At 38.1% G+C, this 9,927-nt stretch overlaps 1 protein-coding gene across 6 annotated transcripts; it reads left to right on the top strand.

The window, feature by feature from the left end:
• The first annotated feature begins 2,006 nt into the window (after positions 1–2,006).
• LOC143854727 (protein RER1B-like) lies at positions 2,007–9,573 on the top strand. 6 transcript variants are annotated; one of them, XM_077364827.1, is made up of 6 exons: positions 2,007–2,114; positions 2,369–2,415; positions 2,791–2,842; positions 3,078–3,457; positions 8,629–8,809; positions 9,364–9,573. In XM_077364827.1, exons 4-6 carry the CDS (start codon positions 3,108–3,110, stop codon positions 9,409–9,411), a joined length of 579 nt encoding a protein of 192 aa, XP_077220942.1. In that variant the 5' UTR covers positions 2,007–2,114; positions 2,369–2,415; positions 2,791–2,842; positions 3,078–3,107; the 3' UTR covers positions 9,412–9,573. The 6 variants fall into 6 exon arrangements, with proteins under 6 accessions (XP_077220942.1, XP_077220946.1, XP_077220944.1 ...); XM_077364828.1 differs by lacking the exon at positions 2,007–2,114 and adding an exon at positions 2,121–2,259; XM_077364831.1 differs by lacking the exon at positions 2,791–2,842 and having other exon boundaries at positions 2,008–2,114.
• Positions 9,574–9,927: the final 354 nt, after the last annotated feature.

Raw genomic sequence — 9,927 nt, forward strand, 5'->3', positions numbered from 1 at the left:
TGAAAATACCAAACTGAGAATAGATAATCTAAAATATCTGTAGAGCTGCTGTACGTCCTCGAACGCTTCACTTAAGACGTTATTCGGCCCTATTCTGGTGCAAGGATCTGACGAACGAATCGTCTCCAAGAACAACAACTAAGTGTTGGTGTGCACCTACCAAACACTTTGAAGGTAAAGCTTCGAGTCTCTCTAGTTAAACAAATCGAGCTCTACAAACCTTAGAGGCTTCTTGTGAAGATCTTAATCTCACACCAAAATATGGGACACACCCTTGGTTGGCTTTCCTTTCACACACCACAACAATGGTGTAGAAGTTTTTTTCTTCTCTCTTTTTTTCTCCTTGTTAGAAGTTAGCCAAGAGTCTCTTCATTCTTATGGAATCACCCTTAATGGAGAAAGATGAAAATACCAAACTGAGAATAGATAATCTAAAATATCTGTAGAGCTGCTGTACGTCCTCGAACGCTTCACTTAAGACGTTATTCGGCCCTATTCCGGTGCAAGGATCTGACGACCGAATCGTCTCCAAGAACAACAACTAAGTGTTGGTGTGCACCTACCAAACACTTTGAAGGTAAAGCTTCGAGTCTCTCTAGTTAAACAAATCGAGCTCTACAAACCTTAGAGGCTTCTTGTGAAGATCTTAATCTCACACCAAAATATGGGACACACCCTTGGTTGGCTTTCCTTTCACACACCACAACAATGGTGTAGAACTTTTTTTCTTCTCTCTTTTTTTCTCCTTGTTAGAAGCTAGCCAAGAGTCTCTTCATTCTTATGGAATCACCCTTAATGAGAGAACTAAAGGCATTTAACTAAAGGAGAAAACCAAAGAGTCACCATAAATGGAATACAAAGAGTCACCAAGAAATGCCCACTCTTTTGTCCTTTTGTGCATGATTTTTGGAGACCAAGGAATATGAAAAGCCACCTTAAAGCCTTAGCCCAATTATTGAATATTTGAAACTTAGATTTTTAATAAAAAATCCAACATAATTTACAAGATATGATTTTCAGTTACTGTTTTATGAATTACAGCACAAACAAATGCCACTGAAGGGGCATGTAAAGTAGGGTTGCAACTCGAGTCAGGCAGGTTGGGTTTTCTAGAAACTTAATGCTCATGTATTTTTCACTAAAGATAAAAATAGAGGCTCAGAGTGTCTCCATGTTGGAGCAGTGGTTGGTCTGGTGACAGAATGTACGGTATTTATCGTTGCATATAGATGTAAGGTGGTCATGATCTTCATGCTACCAAATGGAACACCATTGCACCAAATATTGGCTAGTCCGTGGGTTTTATTATTCACACTTAAACACGGTCAATTGGAAGATTTACCCTCTATCAGACCCACTATTCCAAATGTCAAGAAGAAGTCAGTTTAGTAAGTATTTGAAGACAACATTCCAAAACTCACCATTCCATTTTCTGATGTAAGCTTTTATAGACTACTCACTGGAGCTGCAACTCCGGTCAGGTCGGTCGGCCGACTCTTAACTATCTCGGGTCGAGTTGGGTTAAGGTAAAACCCGCTAATGTAAAGAATTTGGGGGGAGTGTGGATTTATCATATCCTAATCCCACTATTTATTTAGGGGGAGGATTTGCTAGGGACCATTGAAGAAGGCATTTCGCGGGCTGGCTGTTGAGCAGCCACCTCATATGAATTGAATGAATGAGACAAAAATCTGTTGAAAAGTGAGCCCATGCTCTCATGCAACAGCCGGTCTACGACCTTGTGCGAAGGTCCCTAGCAAATCCCTTAATTAAGCGACTGATATCCGTAGTACCATGTTTTGACAATGGGGCTTCCTCACCCTCACCATGTTTGAACTTTCGATAGAAAACGACAAGGCGAGTTATTCAAATTATAAAAGCTGGGAATTGCACTGAGAAGAAAAGCAAATTAAATTTTGACACGTGTACCATGATTTACAACAAGCGAATCTACAGAATATTCGAAGGGTAAGATTGGTAATTAATGAGTGGGCGTGAAATCACGTGGTCATTCTATCGTTTTCAATGCCCTTCTATCTCCGATATCTCCGCACGGCGAAGGAAAAGAAAAAAAAGAAAGCAAGACGTTCTGGGAATTTCCTTTTCTCCTTCCGGTATTTTCTCATCCAGTCTTCCTCCGAAACCCTAACCCTAACCCTAACTCTAACTCTAACTCTCTGTTGTTTATCTTCTATTTCTGCTTTTGTTTGCTGGACATTCTACATGTTTTCTTCTAGCAAAATCCTAAATCTTTTCAAGGTCTGGTTTTCTCTGGATTTCATTCGTTTAATTTTTCTGCATTTTATTATACGTTTTAATGGCCGTAACATAGTTTTATCGATCCTGATCTTTCTTTTTGTTGTTATAGGGTTTATTTGAGCTATCAGGATTTTCTCCATCGCTGATCTGCTCGCTGTAAGCATTCTAGATCTGTTTTTTTTTTTTTTTTTTGGAACCCTAATTCTCAAGGATGCTTATATTCTAGTGTTTTTCTTTTTTGACTTTTTTGGCATCTGATCTGTGATCTGCTTATAATTGAAATCCTCATTCCTCTCAATAACACGGAGATTCTGCATTTTTCTTTTGCTGAAATCCCTGTTTTCATGGAGCGCTGATCTATTTAGGAATTTCTACTGAACTTCCGACTTTTTTCTTCTCGCAAAACCCTAATTCTTTTCTAGGTCTGGGTTTCTCTGGATTTCATTCATTTAATTGTTCTGCATTTCATGATACGTTTTAATGGTCGTAACATAGTTTTATCAATCCTGATGCTTCTTATTGTAATTTTAGGGTTTATTTGAGCTATCAGGATTTTCTCCATCGCTGATCTGCTCCTCTCTCTGTAAGCATTCTAGATCTGTTTGTTTTTAGAACCCTAATTCTCAAGGAGGTTTATATTATAGTGTTTTTCTTGTCGACATTTTCCGCATCTGGTCTGTGATCAGCTTAGAATTGAAATCCTCATTCCTCTCAATGACACCTAGTTTCTGCATTTATCTTTTGCGAAAGCCCTAGTTTTCATGGAGCGCTGATCTATTTACGAATTTCTACTGAAATACTCTCTTTTTTTGTCTTAGATCTGGTGCTCTCTTTAAACCCTAACTTTCATGGAGGGAGGTCCGGGCGATGGTGCCCCTGCTTCGTTGCCTTTGGAGAAATGGAGAAGTGATTTCTCGAGGGCCTTTCAGTATTATCTGGATAGGTCTACACCACATCCAGTTGGGAGATGGATGGGAACGCTCGGTGTAGCAGCAATTTATGTTTTGCGTGTTTATTACATTCAAGGGTTTTACATCATTTCTTATGGACTTGGGATCTATGTCTTGAATCTCTTGATTGGGTTCCTGTCGCCCAAGGTTGATCCGGAGCTGGAAGTTATGGACGGAGCATCGCTTCCGACAAAGGGTTCAGATGAGTTCAGGCCCTTCATTCGTCGTCTCCCTGAGTTCAAGTTCTGGTAATTTCGTCTCTTCTTTCTTTATTTTGTTGCTTTACACTGTTATCTTCATTTTTTTGTTGATTATAGGAGAGTGTTTTTATCTAATAGCAGTCATTCCTCCTGCTTAAGCAATTTGAGCTTGGTTTTTGCTTGTTTGATCGAGTAAGTGGGATCTGATTTTTCATCTTGTTCTCACTGTATTTTATCTTGTCCAATTGCTTGCATTTTCTGTTTTTGTGTGTAAGCGGGCGGGGACCCTTGATGTCCATATTCTTATCTCTGCATCAGAAGCATTAGGACCAGTGGTTAAAAATGCGGATGCGGTGCGGAACGCGGCCGAAGAAATTCCTAGTCAAATTGGTACGATGCGGTCGAGTACTCGGTTGATGCGGTCATAATTTGGGGGAATCAAAGGAGTTTTTATTGACTCTGTAGGGCATAAAGCTGAACACTGATGCAAGTTTACCAATCCAAATTGAATAGAGTTACGTTTTTTTTGTTTTACTTATTTTTAGTGGGGCGAGAGGTTTATATATGATTTATTTGTAATCGTAGAAGGTCCACCACAAAAAAATAAGCAAACAAAAACGAATCGTAAAACCCGCATGATTCAAAATCGAATCGTTCACGAATCGTACAATTTTTATGAAAAACGATTCTCCCTTCTGATTTGAATCGTTCAACCCTCTATTCGATTTGAATCATACGATTCAAATCATAAATCGTACGATTTCAACAACATTGATTTGGACTTGAAGTGCAACGTGACTTGTTCTACGCTGCATTATGTTCTCCTTTTCTCTTTTATTTGTTATTTTCCTTTTTTGAATTTTGCTCTGGTTTTATAGATATGTAGGAGCCATTTTGAATCCATGAAAACGGTCTAGGAATTCTGTTGAATCCTATTTGCAGTGTTTCAACATTGTGGATGCGGGTAATAACGCAGCCAAGGTATATCCTAATTGACTTGGTGTGGTGCAGCCTAGAATGCGGTTGACGCTGTCCAGTTAGGCAAATCATAATTTTTCACAATAAATACCTGAAAAATATAAAAAGTTATAGAGCTAATGTTATCAGTTCCGTTGATCCGATTGGAAAGCATAAGACCCGGCAAATGGTGCTGAAATCTCCTTGATCTGATGATTCTAGGCCCTCGATCCATCAAGCCTCATTTAAATCAATGATATTTTTAGCCCTTGATCGTATTCATGTGATGCTCATCTGGGATGAGATCAAGAACATAAGAGTTGGTTTGTGACTTTTAGTTAGGAATATGCTAAAATGAAAGGCACTTTTCCCTCCTTCCTAAAAGACATTTATTGCCCCGCATTTATTTCACATTTATGGTCTTCAGGGTTCATAGCTACTCACCTCGTACTATAGGACGCTAACGTAGCTAACACTTAGATCTACCCTAACTTTTCTGGTTCACCCCAACTAGGGGTGTAAACGGATCGAATTCGGAGCGGATATGGCTATATCCGAATTCGATTACAGTATACGCTATCCGAATTCAGATTCGGATTCGACGGATATTTAATATCTATTACCGAATTCGTATCCGTTGGATATTGTTCGAATTCGGATATTATCCGTATCCGTTTATCCGGTAAATTCGAACATTTTATTGCAGCACTTTATCTTTTTTCTCCTACTTACTCGAATGAATTTTCCAAACCTTAAAACTAGACCTCTACATTCTCTTTACAAAATTAACTCTCAAACCCTAAAATATATGAGATCCTCTTCTTCCTTTTAAAACAAAGGCAGAGAGAGAGAGAGAGGGAGGCGATGGGGATGGATGATAGTGTCGGTAGTGGTCTTTGGGTTTTTCCTCTTGTTTTTGTATATGATGGAATGAGTTTGGGCTATTTCGATGGAATGGGTTTGGGCTATTTTTGTTTTTATATTTTTTTTCTAAAAAGAATATTCACTTTTCTTATAGAAACAAAAGATAGTGTGTCATTACTAAAAATAAATATTAATGATATTATTAATAATAAATAAAAAGGATTTACTTCTCGGATTCGGATAATATCCGCTTAAAACGGATTCGGATAATATTCGCTTTAAACGGATTCGGATGTGGATGGTAATCGAATTTCCGAATATCCATTTACAACCCTAACCCCAACATTACCCACTTCTTCGGCTTTTGCTTAACAGTTTTTGGATATCAAGCGGACTTCCCCAAACGGTAATCTTAATGTGTGCGATGTAACGTCTAGATTGGCTAGATGGCACTTAGATTTCCTTTGATTGGATGATCCTAGGTTCTTGATGTCAATCTTCATTTATATGATTTTAATTTAGAATGGGTCCCACATTAGTGGATGATCCAAACTGTTCATTTGGTGAGCCCCAACATAAATAGGCCGTGCCCTAAAAATCATCTCCATTAGATGATCCTAACCCTATGATCTGTAGAGGTTCCTTTACCAATTTGTCCGCATATGTGCAAGTACACAGAATCTCATGTAGAAGGGGACCACCACAATTCGTTTGTCTGGCCTCAACTTAAAATAGGTCATGCCCGGAAAATAATCTTCATCAGATGATCCTCACCTTCCGATATGTAGAGATTACTATTCCGATCTATCTATTGTACATCCAAGTACTCCAAAAATACAGCGGGGCCCGCATTATTAGATGATCCAAATTATTCATCCTCTGTGCCCAACTTTAATAGGTTGTGCCACAAAAATGTTATACATTAGTTGATCCAAACCCTCCGATCTCTAGAAGTTTCTACACCAATTTGTTCGCAGACGCATGCAAACTCAACTCCAAAATACAATAGGCCTCATATTATTGGATGATCTGAAGTTCTAAACTACTCATTTGTTAGGCCCTGGCTTAAATAAGATGTTCCCCGAAAATCATCTTTATAGGATGATCCTAATCCGCCTATCTGTAGAGGTTACTGTAAATCAGTGTTTCAAGACACAGATGCGGGTCAAAACATGGTCGTAGAAAATCCTGGTCAACTCGGCACGGCGCGGTCTAGTACTCGTTTGACGCGGTCATAACTCGAGAGAGTCAAAGGAGTTTTTATTAACTCTGTAGGGTAAAACGCGGAACGCGGCCATGGGAAAGTTCAAATTGTAAAATAAAGGTTTACTTGACAATTTGTTATAGAGATATGGTGAGAAAAAAGAAGTTTTGGACTTATATCTTTTAGCAACCGACAGAGTGGCGAGAGTTTGTGACTATTTAGCGAGGACGGATAAGTATTTAGAGTGGGTCATTAGACTTAGGTGTAACCTTAAGGATGGTGAAATAGTTAGCCTATCATCCCTTGGACTTCTTAGTTCATTAGTCACTTACGTACGTGACCCTTACAAACGGAATTTGGGTACTGTATAGTGTGTGCCTTTGCTTGGACCGTGGCGACAAAAGAGATCAGTACTTTCGATCGGCCAATGGGATAAGAAATTATTTTTCTAGTTCGGCATCTTCTCAAAGAAAGATGGAGAATCTTTTGATGATCTAATGGTGTATTGTTTGTTCTCTTGTATGGTTTGATGTGCCATTATTAGGAACTTTGGTATTTCTTGGATATTTCAGCATTCAATCAAGGAGATCTTACTATAATGGAGTGAATGTCCTTTCATAAGATTTGGATAAATCTTTGGAATCTTGTTAGATTCACTGTGATTTGGCAAATATGGAAAGAGTGAAACAATCAAAATTTTGAAGATGAGAAATAACAATTGGGAAGGATAATAATGGAGATAAAGATTGAGCTTATTCTTTGGGGAAGGAATACCAATAATATGACAAATCGCAGCACTTGTGACATTCATAGCAATTGGAATGACATTCCTTGTGAAAAAGGCTGGAAAGCTAAAGCTCTTCCAAAGTGCGCCCATTGTTTTTTTGGCAGTTCGAGAGCTATTATTCAAGGAGACCCTATATCTGCCTATTTATTCATCATGGTTGCTGAGGCATAAAGCCTTTTAATTTCTAGAGCAGATGAGAGAGGGTTGATTGAAGGTTTTATGAGTAGTAAAAACGCACAGTTGATATCCCATCTTCAGTTTGAAGATAACATCCTTATCTTTCTTAATAATGAAGTTGACGAAGGAACTTAAAAAGAATTTTTAGATGGTTTGAAGTGATTTCAAGGTAAACTTACTAAAAGTTCGATCATGGAGATCCATATGCAACATGAGTAAGTGTTGTCACATAATGAGTTCTTGGGTTGCAGAAAAAGAGGAGCTGCCCATTATGTACCTTGGACTCCCCTTGGTTTCGTTTTTCCTTCCGAAAGGAAACTAGCATCTTGGAAGAAGAAATATGAATGCTTTGGGTGTAGAATCACTCTCATTTAAGTGATATTGACAAATCTCCCGGTCTACTTCATGTCTATGTTTAAGATTACCTGCAAAGTGGCAAAAATAAGAAAGATTACAAAAGAAGTTCCAAAAAAGTGGAAAGATTACAAATGGAGTTCCATTCAAAAGGGGGTGAATCTAAAATGAGAAGCAATCACGATATGAAATGGAAGATTTACATATTAAAGAGTCAGGGTGGCATTGCCACGCAGTATTTCAGTAATACATGATCGTGTATTGATGCTCTATGGCTATCTCTCCTGAGTACCAAACTTGTGTCATTTATCATGACAAGATTTGAACTTTACATATTCAAAACTTATACCCAATGGGGGCCGGTTGAGTCCAAGTCAACTCAAAAGTTGAATCTCAATTGTCATAAAGTTGTTATAACCAGATTGGTAAGCCTTTACTGCCTCAAATGCATAAATTGAGGACTTAACCTTCATGCTATGTATAAAAAGAAAAAAAAAGATTCAAACTTGGTCATGTCTCTGTTGAGGTTTTCTAGTTTTTAAAAGTTACTTTTGTTATTATTTTATTTTTTTTGGGTGCTTTAGGAACTTGATTGAAATTTCTGAGTACTCAAATTCTTGCATTTTTCTTTGGGTTTAAAAATTTAAAATCCACGCTATCCCTTAGCGTTGCAGTTCGTGAGCATTTATGGAGATTTGGAGTGGAATACTATGTTCTTCAGCTATTCATAAAAAAATATGTTCTTCTGTTCTTCCTTTTTCTCTTTTTGCTATTCATTGTGCTAAATTTCCTTGATCAGTGGAAACTATCTAGGTGAGCTAGGCAGAATAAAAGCTGATATTGCTGCTTACAAGTTTTTTTTTCACATGTTTTCAGGTTTTCCATCACAAAGGCCTTCTGTGTAGCTTTTGTTATGACATTCTTTTCTGTATTTGATGTTCCTGTCTTCTGGCCCATATTGCTTTGCTACTGGATCGTTCTGTTTGTCCTGACGATGAAGCGTCAAATTCTGCACATGATCAAATACAGATATGTCCCTCTCAGCATCGGAAAGCAGGTCAGATTGGAATCATTTTACCCCTCTTTACCAGCTCCATCATCAGTTTTATACTGGAAATAATCTTAGTTAAAGGATCAATTGAATGCAGCTGCTGATATAGTGTCTTATGCCTAAAAAACTCTTAGGCTGCGTCTGGACTGCCAGAATCAGGAATCGAAATCGACCATATTCCGATTCCTATTCTGATTCTCCCTTAAGCTGAATGAGAAAAAATTAAAATAGAAATTTTAATTCAAAACATTCTAATAAGAATTCCATTTTGACGGGCAGAATCAGATTAACCCCTATCGGGACAGAAAATAGTATCCAGCTTTCCCCACCTCTAGTTCCACCTCGGTGCCAATTCCATCCTGTTGATTCTGTTCTGCCAATTCTGCCCTGTTGATTCTTTTCCTTTTTTTTTTTAACCAAGCGCTAGAATCAGGTGGGACTGGAATTAGATCCCGATTCCAGCATCTGATTCCAGTAATCCAAATGCACCGGTGTTGCTTATCACATGAGATTCCAATGCCATTATAATAATACCATCACCATGTTCTATGTTGTTGCAGAAGTACACAGGGAAGAAGTCTTCTGCTATTAGTTCGCCCAAGGACTGATCTTTGCTGTAATGTTATTCTGAAATAGACATAATTCATGTCTTAGGAAATTAAAATGTGTTCATGCAAAATTTACTTTCCCCTGCCTTTTCGTCTGGGCTATTATTGCATTGCTACCGAAACATTTTGTGCATATATATGATGACTCCTCTTTCCTTTTTCTCTATAAGCTTCAAATACAATTGACGTTACGAGTAAGCTATAATGGTATTGACTGTCAAGTTAGTATGTTAGTTCCCTTTTCTGTTTCCCGTCTAACCTTGTAAGTGCTCTCATCCAACTCTACTTCTCATGAGGTTTCTGAATGAGGTAAAGCAACTCTGAACTAGATATTTGCACTTTTGATTTGTGTTTTCGGATTTTAGAATTGCCAAAATAACCCAACGAGAGGTATGAAGAGAAACAAAATAACAGACTCCATGCGGTGGGACAGCGTCTCTGCAACTCACTGATTCAAACCTTATGGCGTGGTGATGGATTCTGTAACTCATCTTTACATAGGTAATAATACAGGTC

The sequence above is a fragment of the Tasmannia lanceolata genome, unplaced genomic scaffold, assembly GCF_043159265.1.
Source record: "Tasmannia lanceolata isolate RefF3 unplaced genomic scaffold, GAP_Taslan_0.1 ptg000020l, whole genome shotgun sequence".
Classification (NCBI taxonomy): domain Eukaryota; kingdom Viridiplantae; phylum Streptophyta; class Magnoliopsida; order Canellales; family Winteraceae; genus Tasmannia; species Tasmannia lanceolata.

Bases quoted from the DNA above. Each gene is read 5' to 3' on its own strand.
- LOC143854727 (XM_077364827.1), top strand. From the start codon at position 3,108: ATGGAGGGAGGTCCGGGCGATGGTGCCCCTGCTTCGTTGCCTTTGGAG. The intron at 3,458-8,628 runs GTAATTTCGTCT...ACATGTTTTCAG, and splicing joins CTCCCTGAGTTCAAGTTCTG to GTTTTCCATCACAAAGGCCT. The intron at 8,810-9,363 runs GTCAGATTGGAA...ATGTTGTTGCAG, and splicing joins CTCTCAGCATCGGAAAGCAG to AAGTACACAGGGAAGAAGTC.